Source organism: Rhinolophus hipposideros (assembly GCF_964194185.1).
Source record: "Rhinolophus hipposideros genome assembly, chromosome: 10".
In the NCBI taxonomy this organism is placed as follows: Eukaryota; Metazoa; Chordata; class Mammalia; order Chiroptera; family Rhinolophidae; genus Rhinolophus; species Rhinolophus hipposideros.
The window spans coordinates 46,233,325-46,246,631 of NC_138056.1; the positions used below are offsets into that span (position 1 = coordinate 46,233,325).

Sequence of the window (13,307 nt, forward strand, 5' to 3'; positions counted from 1 at the left end):
ACTTTCAGGCTAGTCTTCATATCAAGTTTGTATTTGCAGATTCAGGGAAAGAAGGGTGAATGGCTTTCACTTTTCCCTCTACCTGGCCAAATCCAAGTGTCCTTCAGAACCAGCCAGAGCTCTGCCTCTTCCAGGCAGTCTTCCCTGATAGCTCTGGCCCACTCTGCTACATCTCTCCTCTGAACTCTTATGTCAGTACTCGATGCTTTGCAGCTTTGCATGGTTGCCCAATTCATGCATTTGTCGCATCACCCCTGGAAGAGAAGTTATGACCAAGGCTTCCCATTATTTTGTCTTTCATTATTGAACTAAATGTGTCTGCATAAAATGTTGCCACCAGATGGCACCAGAGTCCCTGCCATTTTCTGAGAATCTTGAGTAACTTTCAGCCGTTTATTGCCAAGCAACCCACTAAAAATGCTTTAATGAAGAAGGTTCAACTTATTTATTAAGCAAAATGCCAATAAATACTAGAGTAGAAACAAATTTTAAAAATTAACCAGGCATAGTTGTAACTTACCGTTTTTCACATGGTAAACTGTTTTCTTCACTTAGCCTCTCTGCCCTGCCCCTTGTCAGGCACCGGGCTTTCAGCCCAACAGCTGTTTTCTAAGCCCAGAACAGAATCTGGCTTTCACGCCTCCCAGTGGAGAGTGCCTAGATACCTGAAAACGGCTTCAAGTCTTTGGTTTGTGTTTTTAGGTCACTTACTTTACCTGGAAAAAAATTAAATATTATAATGAAATTGCTATAACCCTACCACTTTTAATATGTTGATTATTTCAGTTGCCTCATTGCAGTCTTTGCTCCCTTGTGTATATAACTTTATGCCGTTTTGATCATGCGATGCGGTAATAAGACTCTCATTTACTGAACACTTACTACGAATTATGCACTATGCTTGTTTTATATACATTACTTCTATTTAAATACAAAAGCTATTATACTGAATCCTTACATTGTTTATTACATTACTTATATTGAATATTTACCTTGTTAGGCACTGCTCAAAGAGCTTTCTGTGCATTAATTTGACCCATACAATCTTATGAGCATAGATATTGTTAACCCCATTTTACAGTTCAGAAAACTGAGGCTTATTGGGGGTAAGTGACTTGCCTGAGTAACAGTAGCTGTATTGAGATTCATATCTACATCTCTTTAATTCTAAAATATCTGGTCATTTCACTATATCATTACTCTTTGTTCATTTGGTTTTTGTTTTTTTTTTTAAATATTTTATTGGGGAAGGGGAACAGGACTTTATTGGGGAACAGTGTGTATTTCTAGGCCTTTTTTCCAAGTCAAGTTGCTGTCCTTTCAATCTTAGTTGTGGAGGGCGCAGCTCAGCTCCAGGTCCAGTTGCCGTTGCTAGTTGCAGTGGGCAGAGCCCACCATCCCTTGTAGGAGTCGAGGAATTGAACTGGCAACCTTGTGGTTGAGAGCCCACTGGCCCATGTAGGAATCGAACCAGCAGCCTTTGGAGTTAGGAGCACGGAGCTCCAACCGCCTGAGCCACCGGTTCATTTGTTTTTTAATGATTTCTATTTATACTTCTTCTAGAAAGGCTCTAAAGATTAATATAATAATTAAAATATGGTTTGATTTGTTTTTATCCTGCTGTTAGACCGTTGGCTCCTTGAGGACAGGGACTAGAGGTCATGTTTATTTCTACATTCCTCTTGCCATTAAATGCAAAGTAAATACTTGATGTATGAATGAGTGAAGTTCTCTCCCAGGAAGTCTAAGATACAAGGCTGCTTAACAGAACCTTAGCATGTTAGAACTTAAAGTGGTTTGAAAATTCAAGTCAAACTCTTCTTTTAAGGAGGAACGACCTCCTTGGGTGACCCAATGTGTTGCAGGCAGAACAGAACTTAGATTCCAGGCCTACTGGGCCAGCTGGTTTCAAAGAGCCTAATCTTGTCTGTAAATTAATTCCTTCCTTCCTTCCCTCCCTCTCTCTTTTTTTTCCTCCCTTTCTTTCATGATGTGGGTTGAGTAGCTTTACACCCTTAAAGTTTCAAGCCTGAAAGTTACAAAACAAGGCAAGATTTATCATCCCGTTCACACCGATGTCCAGACTTACTCCTGATTATGTCTTTGTTCAAGCCAGAGTGGCATACAGTTCCTCTGCCTCTCACCACACCCAAAATATGCAGAGCGGTAGCTCATGCAGAGAAAATGATCTTGACCAGAGTCCCCTTCAGACCGTGCTACTGGTGGTTGTTGATTAGTGGGAAAGAGGCTATTAGGGCAGGCTGGTTGTTTTTATGCAACAGCCAACTTTTGGGGAAAGCTGGAAGGAGATCAGGAATTCTTTTTTTCCCTCAAAGAAGACAAATGTGGCCAGACCGTGTAATTTACTTCTCTAGCTTCTGGACCCACTGTTTTGTAAACATCCCCATGAGCTTGTTAGAGCAAACAGTGTGAAGGCTAAAGACCTTCTTTCCACACCCACCTCTACCTATGATTCTGGTTGTTTTTCCCTCCAGTTTCAATAACCTACAGTTGTTCATTGTGATGTCTTTTCCTTGTCTCCTCCCAGTATCTCCCTAGCATGTCACCTGGAGTCTTATTTGGGTAGCCACTCGTTACTACATACTTTTTATGTAAGGCCAGCATATTTTAGAATGCTTCATTCAGAGAAGCCAACTGGGGACTGCTATACAGTAGAATTGGCACTGAGGCTGCATTGTTCACTGGCCAGCAGCCAGCACCGGTGGGCACACAGAACTGGAAGCTCTAAAGCACGGTGGCTCTGCTCACCGTTCTCTTCTCGCTGTGTCTCTCTCACTCTCTCTCTTTTCATCTGTAAAATAACACTAAAAAACTAAGGCTGTTTTTTCTTGCCATAGAGCATTCTCTAAGAGAGCAGTAGCCATAGACGACTAAACACTAAAAAGATGCTCTAAGCTGCACTATCCAGTATGACAGACACCGGTCCCTGGTGGCTACTGAGCACGGGAAATGTGACTGGTCTCTACTATAAGTATAAAATACACATCAGATTTCAAAGCCTTAGTACAAAAAAAGGAGGATATTTCATAGGTAACTTTAATATTGAATACATGTTGAAATGGTAATATTTTGGGTATATTGGGTTAAATAAAATATATTATTAAAATTAGTATCTGTTTCCTTTCACTTTTTTTAATGTAGCTGTTAGAAAACTTAATTATATACAGAGGGTGCCAAAAAACTATATACACATTTTAAGAAAGGAAAAAACTGGGCGGCCGGTTGGCTCAGTTGGTTAGAGCGCAGTGCTCATGACAGTAAGGTCGCCGGTTCGATTCCCACATGGGCCAGTGAGCTGCACTCTCCACAACTAGACTGAAAACGACTTGACTTGGAGCTGAGCTGTGCCCTCCACAACTAGATTGAAAAAAACAATGACTTGAGTTGGAGCTGATGGGTCCTGGAAAACCATACTGTTTCCAAGTATTCCCCAATTTAAAAAAAAGGGGGGGGAATGTATTAAAATTGTAATATTCAATATATACCAATAACAAGATGAATACAAGTCATGTGTATACATTTTTTTGGCACCCCCGGTATGTGACTCGCATTATATTTCACTTGGGCAGCACTGGTCTAGAAATACCTAAGAGTAAATACTGTCTCAAAAGTTTTCTGTACTGTGGAACTTCAGGAAACTAGCTACTATTTTCCTCTGTAGCCACCCCCTTCACCCTTTTTAATGTTCTTTCATTACATTTGATGACATCAGGAAGAAAGCCTTTATTAAGTGCTAATTTTTTTTTTTTTGAACTCGCTACTCACTTGAGACAAATGACATCTTGTGAAAAGTTGGGTCGTCGGGAAAGGGAGAAAAGGCATTGGGGAGCAGAAAAATGGTGATTAGTTCAAACTTCCAACTTGGAATTGTTTTATGTATTTGGAACTCTTCAGCTAACAGGTCTGAGGTAAAGAGAAGGAGAGAAAAGTGAAATAGACACTCTAAAACAGAAATTTGCCTTCCTCTTAAGGTTCTAGTCTTGCTTTCCCCTATTTATCTAAATTTATTGAGGACCTATCATGTGCCAGACAGTTTCCTGCTCACAAGGAGCTTACGTTCAGGTAGAGAATTAATTTGAATCCAGCCTCCTACTCTAGATAACCACTGTGATGATGGTAGAAAAGAAAATGCTTTTGGGGCACTAGAAAGTCATGACTCATTCTGTCTGGAGAGGAGACTGAAGGCTTCATGTGCCTTGAATGTGATATTATCAGGCAGAAAGGCAGGTGGGAAGGATGTTTCCAGCTGAGGGGCGAGCCTGACTACAGGCATGGGGAGTGGTAGAAGGTGATTTTTAAAATAGTAGTTTGGGGCCATATTGGCATTTGACTGCCTCTCTAAGGATGTTGGATCTTATCCTATATTTGGGGGACCATTAGAGGGTTCTAAGCGGGGAAATGACCTGTTCAAGACTGTATGTTAGAGATACCACTCCTGGGAAGGATAGATTGGAGGGGGGAGACACTGAATGCAGGCAGCTGTAGTCAGCCAGGCAAGGGACAGCAAGGGCTCGACGGAAAGGAAAGCATATATACAATAAACAGTTGGTGAGGGTCGAGTACAGTCCCAGGTTTCGAACTTAGATGCCTAGGAGGTGCCTATATTCAAAATTGCGAATGTAGTAGAGGATTGGGCTGCAATGGAACACGTAAGGTGCACTCTGGACTTGTGGGTGGAGCTGCAGAGGGAGCTGGCTGGAGCTGAAGTGCTTGTGTTTGTGTTTCAGATGGTGACCCTCTTTCAGATGTGGGTTGTTCCCCTCTATTTCACAGTGAAGCTGCACTGGTGGAGGTTCCTAGTGATCTGGATCTTGTTCTCTGCTGTCACAGCCTTTGTCACCTTCCGAGCTACCCGGAAACCACTAGTACAGACAACCCCAAGGTGAGAATTCAAGTAGTGGGGAAGAGCTACGTTTCCTGAAGCTAGCTGGTTGAGGAGCATGGGAGGGGTGGGTTTAGCCTGAAAACACTGCAGTTTTTATCTTCCGAGATTACTTGGCAAGGGGCCCCACCAAAACAAGCTGATTGGGAGACCTATCCCCCTTCACAGATAAAAACCCCCAAATATTTTCCTGTAGCTTGCTTACCTTAATACATTAAAAGCAAACAAAATAAGTAAGCAAATCCTGGTGATGATTGTGGTCTCATTTAAATGTTATTTCCTTCTGTAAACCCTTCTTTGATCTCTGAGTTAGTTTATATTCTTTCGTAATGCTCTGTAATTTTCCTTCATAGAATCTATCTCAATTTGTAACTAAATATTCTCTTGCATGTCTATCTCCCCCACTAAACTATAACTATGAGATCAGGAACCACATCCATTTCGTTTGTCACTGTATATCCAGGCCCTGCCACAGGGCCTGGCACATAGTATCTTACTCTGAATTTTTGTTGAATGAATGAATCTCAGCAAATTTGCAATTTTCCTATAAACAATACTTCTTTTGGGGTCCCAAAATAGCCCCTGCATTTATAATTCTCTGTATTTTATCCAAATGTATTTCTCATTTGACCGTTCCATCCAGCTTGTGAGGTCATTTAATATCTGTGAGAATAAAGAAAAAAATAGAGATTTTCTCATTCATTCATTCAACAAGCACCTGAGCGCTGGGGTACAGAACAGGGTAAGACATGGTACCATCTCTGCCCTCAGTAAGTGCTCGGTTAAATTGAGGAGATGGGTAAGAAATCAGCTGTTTCAGTCAGTGAGTACTCTGAGAGCGGGGTGTAAAGGTCCAGGAGAGCCTGACAGAGAAACTGGTCAGCTTCAAGGTTGTGACTGCTAGGTCCGAAGTCCTCCAAGCTGCAGGTTGCTCTTTCTCCCATGTCTCTTATGTTCCACTTGACTGCAAACCTTGCTTTGGCCTTCTGAGTCTCACTGCACAAAGATAAATTTGTCTTCAAGGTGAAGTTGGAGATCCAGAAGCCCCTTTCTGGCTGTGGTAGTTTATGCTAAGGGCCGTTATGGAAGATACAGGCTCTGGAGCCAGATGGAGATGGATTGGAAACCCAAGCCCTACCATTTATTAATTATATGACCTGTATAACTTCATCTTTCTGAGCCTTGAATTCTTTATCCCTAAAAGTGTGGTAATAATTGCTATCTCAGGTAGGATGACATGAAGAAAAAGTGTAATAAAGCATGTCAAGGGGCACCAGGTAACAAACAGTATCAACTTCTAGCTAAAATAACTGAAACCTCCATAGCATGGGAGGTTTTTGATACAACATTTGATTGAGCTTTACAATTTCAAAGCATTTTCATAAACATGCAGTTTATTCATGTAGATTTATTGAGCATACGTTTTATGCACCAGGAAATGGGCTCTGTACAATTCATTGAGGAAGGTAGCACAGTTTCCTCCATTTACAAATAAGTAAGCTAGTCTCAGAGAGGTGATTTGACTTACATGAGACTACCCAGCTAATAAACCTCATTTGATCCAGATGCCACCTGAAATTCCACATCCTTGCCACTGTGTCTCATTCCCGTCTGATCAGTGCAAACCCTGGATAATTGACCTGTGGTCTTTGAGGGAAGGCACTGTAAGATGTTTGGGGCCTTTCCCTCACCTGAGAAGCTACTACCTCTTGCTTAGCCACAGCAAGGAGGCACAGGCAGGGACCTTGAGCTTCCTTCCTGGGGACCAGCAGGGTTGGTGTAACCTAGTAGGCTCTCAGGAACTACGGCGGCTTGTGCTAGTTATTTGAGCAAATGACTAAGTTGCTCATTAGCTCTCATCACAGATAGAATAGTGGCTCCTGATATCAGAGACCTACCTCCATAGCATTTAAGGGCTCTGGTACATTCAGGGCACCATCTTTCCTTTACCTAGCTACAGGCCACCGACCAGCTTCCACACTGCTTCTCAGGGGCTCATAGTGAGCCTGTTTCTCCTTCAGGAGCATGTCACAGCCCCACCCCATCACCACCATCACCACTATCGCGCACATACATTCAATTCAGAAGCACTCTTTGATTGCCTCCGTCCTTATCACATCTCCTCCGGAAAAAATTATTTCAGAAGCAAAGTTGTTAGACATTTCATTTCATTATTGGCCTGTGGATAGGAGCAAAGCAGTATTCAGATTAACCATGCCCAGGTACAAAACCTGTAGCTGATTCTGCCTCTTGTTCATCTTCCCTTGAATTCTCTTTCCCGACAAGAACAACTGGTTTCCCCACTTCTTCCCTTTTGAGCACATAGTTACTAGTTTTCACTTCCTTACCCAGTAACCCTGAATTTGAGACATCTGAGATCAGCTGTGCTCTTTCTTTGTTTGAGACTGAAACCTCCTTGTAAGGAAGGACCAGCTTTGTACAGTTAACTGAAGTTGCTCAATAAGTCCTAAGCAAAGAACCTGATGTTCCCCACTGATGTGAGAAGAAAGAATTCTGGTGGTCCAGAGGCCCATAGGCAGAGTGTCTGTGTAGGCTGTATTAATTTTCTCTCCTTTCTCCAGGTTGGTTTATAAGTGGTTCCTGTTGATCTATAAAATCAGCTATGCCACTGGCATCGTTGGCTACATGGCTGTCATGTTTACGCTCTTTGGTCTTAACTTATTGTTCAAGTGAGTACCCTTTGCTTTTGTTTTTGCTGGTGTTGGGGGAGGAGAAGCTAGTGGGATGTACCTTTCTTCCTGGGGCAAGTCCTGGGTATTAACAGGGAGAACATGGTCCCCAGGTTAGGAGACTTGAGTTATGGAGGATGGGAGGGTGGGCCCTCCATGATTTATGTTGGCAAACAGAAAGGAATGTCTGGATGATACAGTTAGAGTTTCAAATCACAGGTTATATTTTCCAAGAATTTATATTTTAGTGGAAAAAGTGTAATGACAAAAGTAAGAAGAATAATGATTACAGCCAGTTACCCATAAGTCCATCACCTTGGCAGAACCATTTTCTTTGTCCACGTACGTACTGTTTATTGCAACATTCACTCTACCTGTGTGGTCTTATGTTCAAGGAGAGTAGGAGTTGACAAACTATGTTCTGTGGGCCAAATTGGCCTATGTCCTATTTCTATAAAATAAAAGTTTTATTGGAACACAGGCACACACATTTGTTAACACATTGTTTATGGCTATTGTTGCAATAAAACAGCAACGTTGAATAATTGTGGCAGAGAGTATGTGGGCCACAAAACCTAAAATATTTACTGTCTAGCTCCTTACAGAAACAGTTTGCCGACCCCTGGACTAGACATTCAAACTCATGGGACACAGTCGGCCATACCTGGCAGCCAGTCCACCTAGAAGGATACAAGACAGGAAATAGCAGGGCAGTGTCTGCAGAAGCCCGCACAGTAATCCCAGGGCTGAGATGTGACGGAATGAGATGACACAGGGTGTGGGAGACACCTGGCCCAGAAGCTCCACCCCTTGCCCAAGGAATACTTCCTGTTTTAGGACTCTCCCAGTCCAGATGCAGTGTACTAATTACAGGTCATATTTAATAGACAAGCATTGTTGCTTTGTAACACAGCTGATGTTCTACCTTTATCACATTTCTCAGGAAACAGTTCTAGAAAGTTAACGTGTGGACAGTTAACCAGCTCCGCTGATGTGCACTTAGGTTGTTTTTCTATTTAGTGCTATCACAGATAACATTGCTCTGTTCCTTCCTAAGGTTACATTATTGAGAGATTAGTGAGATTCTAGCTATTGCTTCATATTGTCATAAGCTTTCCAAAAGATTTGTATCAGCGTACAGGTCTCCCCATCCCCAAGTGAGGCAGAAGCCAAGAAATTTTGGACTCTGGGACTGGCTGGTATAGTGAGTAAGTAGGGCAGAAGAGGGTGGAAATGTGGTTTCCTGGCAGAGGTGATGAGGGTGATGGATCATGGGGAATCCTAAGCCTGGGACAGTACACTGAAGCTGAAGAGATTTAAGATTCAAATTTAAATTCATGACCACTGGCCTCTTCCCCAAACCTAGTACACTGTAGGCAGGAATTTCTTTGAAACTGAAGGGAGTAAGTCCTAATTACATAATGAGAGGACACCCACGAATTGTTTCTTTCAGCGGTAGTATAGGCTGGAAGAATAAACAGGCCTCACAAAGATTTACAGGAACTCATCAGTATAGAGTCTAACACATCTCATCAAAGAAAACCAAGATATTTCCAGATATCTTCTTAACCTGTGTGGTTAAAATAATAAAAATTAAGATTCTGCATTTTGTTAAAGATATTTAAAATTACAGTTTCTTTTTACTTTCTTCCACTACAGAGAGTAAAACAGAATTGAGAATTTGACCATTTTTATGCTACTGATCAGGTTAATTGGTGTGAGATTATGTCTAGTTAGTAGGTTAAATATTACAAGATTGATGAGCATATTCAGCTTTCTAAGATAAATATAATTCACAGCTTTAAGTGAACACATACAGTTTCTGGTACAAATGTTTTAACAAAGGTACTATCCTATAATAAACATTTATAGACTCAAAGTTGTAAATTATTGGTCCTTGGACTTATTAAAGCAAACCTCCTGATATTTCAGGCAAGATCTTTGTCCTTAGTAAAAAAGTTGAACTTTGATGACATGATGCAGAATATGTTTAGATGCAACTTAAAATGTTGTAACTAATACATAACTGCCTAACTTTTTCCCAAAAGCTTTGGTTGGCAAGCTTTTTCTGTCAAGTTTATATTTTAATAAATATTTTAGTATTTGTGGAACAAAAGGCGAAATCTGGGCAATGATATAGATACTTAAATAACAACAGAGAAAACTTCTTTGCCCTGCTTGCCTGGATGGGCTGTCTCCGACTGTGGGCGTACTTTGCGCCCACAGGCCGTCAGACAAGACATTCTCAGAAGCCAGGGCTTAATGGGGGGGGGGGTGTAAACACTGGGATCACTTTCATTGTCTGCTTCAGTGACGCCTAGTGGGGGAGGTATGCCTTTCCCTCCTTTTGGAGGGCTTAGCCATCTCAACTTGGGCAGCTGGCTGGAGGTGAGGCAACTCAGTGAGTTGCCGACTTTCGGACTGAAACTCCACTGCTTGGTGTCCAGCAGTTGCCAGTAGAGAAGTTCTGAACATGTAGGTGCCAAGCAGAGCGGGCTCTAGGCAACTGCAAAGCGTGGTTGCCAGTTGGAGGAGGCAGGCCCTGGGAACAGAGTGGGGAAGTAGGGCAGAAGGGGCGCCCTGATGTGTCTTTGCAGCTCACAGTGCTGGCCTGCTGAACGGGTGCCCACGGGCCGTATAACAGGCAGCAGGCCGGATTTGCTCTTCATTTGCCAACACTTACTCTAGCCCTTGAGCCTCCCAACTTGAGGCACTGCCTTGTACGCTCAGAACAGTAACACAGAGCGGTGTGTGTCAGGGCAGGCCTCACAGGCCCACTGCTTCCCTTACAGGATCAAACCGGAAGATGCCATGGACTTTGGCATTTCTCTCCTCTTCTATGGCCTCTACTATGGCGTTCTGGAGCGGGATTTTGCAGAAATGTGTGCAGACTACATGGCGTCCACCATAGGGGTGAGTTCACCTGGGCTCTTAGCACTGCCCCTTGCCGTCTCCACATCAGGACGGCATCACTTGTTTGACGTAAGAGATAAGCCAGGTAACATCCTTCAAGATGTGGGTGGTATGTGTGGAGAGTCCTTTACAATTTGGAAAGCAAGATCTTAGATAGAACTTTAGGGCTGTTACAGAGAAGAATCACTTTACCCTGCAGGAAGTTAACCATTCATTCAACAAATATTTACTGCCTGTGTTCCTGGGCTCTGTATGTGTGCTGGAATTACAAAGCGGTACACAGATAAATGTCCTGCCTAAATGGAGTTTACTCTCTACTGACAGATGGGCATTAAGGTAATAAACCCAGAAATAAATACCTAATTATAACTTTAATAAATATTATGAAGGCAAGATTAACAATGCAATGAACAGACATAGTAGTGGCATTTGACCACGTAAACGATACAGAAGTGCTCCCCATCTCAGTGTCATCTCATTAGACCCCACTCCAAGAAGGATTATTTCCAAGTTTAATGGACATTTCTCCAATTCTGTGCTGAAATACATGTGGCTCTGTCTGGTGAAGGGGGTGCTGAAGGGCATTCTGAAGTTCTTGCTACATCATGGTTTGGCAGTTTGGGGAGAACTCCTCGGAGAGTATTTGGAAAGTAGGTTCTCTTGGAGCATCCAGATACCAGGCCTAGCTTTTAGGCAGCAAGTGTGAATGGAGACCAAGTGACAGGAACGGGAAAGGACTGGCACTGACTTTTAAGTGAGGCACCTCAGAAACTCCTGGAGAGTTTGAGATATTTTTGCAGATGGAAGGCTAATTACTGTGCAGATTCGTATGTCTGTGCTATTGCAATCTCATTTGTGCCACAGGCCAGTAGGTCTGGGGCAGTTTAGGTTAAATAATACTCAGCCATCACTTTGGATGACTTTAATCAAGTACAGTTTTTTTAGGTCCAGAGTTTTGTTTCTCAGTATTGTTTTTCCTGTAATGGATCAAATTGAAAATGAAGTACATTGAGTCAATTCATACACAGCCTATTAGATTCTTTTTGAACAACTGTCGTATATTTTAGCTGCATTTCACTGTCTCTTATCCGTGTAAGCTTCAGATCTTCCTTTAACCAGTTCATTTCCCAGAAGAGATCTCCAGACCCTAGAATGTCTAATTATTAACTTCACTTTCAACACCAGCTGTTCTCTAAGATGCTTCTATGGTGTAGCCAGCTTCTCAGCACTCCTGCCAGTGTCCTGTCCTTTACCATCTAATGATTTCCTTGTCTTCTCTTAAGTTTTTTTAAGGGCCAATTCTCTGATTTCCTCCAGTTGTTGCCAACTTTATCTCCAGGTTATTATCAGATGCTAATTTAAGCATAGCCTTAATTCCCTCAGGGGGGTCACTAATAACCAATCTACAGAATCCCTCTTCTGTCCAAATGGAACCTAGCTCAGAATTGATCCACAAGTTAGCTTCTCCTCTGGGATCATTACATTGTCTTCCCCGAAATGGGATTTGATCTGGGCCTCTTTCCATGCTCTTGGGAAGAATTATTGGGTGCTCCAGTGATTACAAGTGGTAATCCCTAATTATTATTATCTAATTCCCCAGTAATGATAAACTCCAGCTTCACCAAAAGACCTGTCAGGAGGGTTTCTTGTTAGGGTTGCCTCACATACCAGCTCTTGCCCCCTCATATTCTCCTTTCCTTTATGGGGTCTTACTAGTTACTCCACCACTCCATGCTCATTCTTTAATAGTCTGGCCCAAAGATAAACCCATGCACTTCCCTGTGCCTCTTAGCACAAGAACAGAAGGATCAAACAATCACATCAGACTTTATTAAAGATTTGAGTATGGTAGCAGGAAAATAAAGCATGAGTCCCTGACTGAGGTTAGTCTGACTTATCGGGATACCTGCTTTCCAGGGCTTCCAGACCCTGCATCATTTAAACCTCAGCCTACCTCTGTGTAGTTGGTATGATCTCGGCACCCATCACCCAGACTCCCCATCTAGACAGCTATTTCCCGAATGTCTAGACCTAGAGACTGTGTTCCTGACAAAAATAATGCTACGTCCTCCCCTGTACCTCAGCCCAGCCTTCGCAGTCTTAGTGTCTTACCTGAGGACCTACCTCTCCCTTAGGTAACTGGTGCTGAGAACAGCTATCCCTTCAGAGGAGCCACTCAGTATCTAACTCCTGTTCAATGGAATGTGACCTTGCTGACCCTAACTACACACAAGCAGTTTGCTGTGTCCCAGGTCCCCAGGGCAGGGAGTGGGTCACCAGGAGTTCATTAATTCATTGTTTCCCAAAGCAGATATTGCTGAGACTTAGTGTGCTCAATATGCCAACAGATTAAACCAGGCAGAGATACAAGACAAGGGACTCCACCAGGGGGTAAAGGGATAAATTGCACTGCCTTTACAGTTCTTTCCAACTCTGAGAATTCCCGGACTCTCTTATATCTGCCAGTCTTTGGTCAAGTGGACTTCGGTCTGTTCAGGAACAGCTGGGCCCCTGCGCCACGGCAGCCTGAATTTCAATAATCTGATCAGTGCTTTGGGGGAGGCAGAATCTGATCAGTGCTTTGGGGGAGGCAATTTGAGGAAGCCAGGAAACTTCAGCCTTCCATGCGTTCATTGGCCAACTCGTTCATTTATTTATTCAAGCAACAGTTGTTATCAACCATCTACAGTGTACCAAGTATGACCAAGTACAGTCTTCACTAGCACACACTGTCGCCCAAGTCAGTTTTTAAAATTGTGGTAAAATACACATGACATAAAATTGACCATCGTAACCAATTT

The 13,307-nt window shown here is 42.6% G+C and overlaps 1 protein-coding gene across 3 annotated transcripts in view; it reads left to right on the forward strand.

The window, feature by feature from the left end:
• The window catches only part of RNF121 (ring finger protein 121), a 68,638-nt gene that overhangs the window by 46,615 nt on the left and 8,716 nt on the right, over positions 1 to 13,307 (forward strand). For 2 of the 3 annotated variants that reach the window (XM_081064799.1, XM_081064798.1), the window contains exons 4-6: positions 4,795 to 4,903; positions 7,486 to 7,593; positions 10,386 to 10,506. In XM_081064799.1, the coding sequence (XP_080920925.1) occupies positions 7,550 to 7,593; positions 10,386 to 10,506 (165 nt within the window). In that variant the 5' untranslated portion in view covers positions 4,795 to 4,903; positions 7,486 to 7,549. Of the gene's footprint in view, positions 1 to 4,748; positions 4,904 to 7,485; positions 7,594 to 10,385; positions 10,507 to 13,307 lie in introns of all 3 variants that reach the window. The other variant, XM_081064800.1, reaches the window with a different exon arrangement.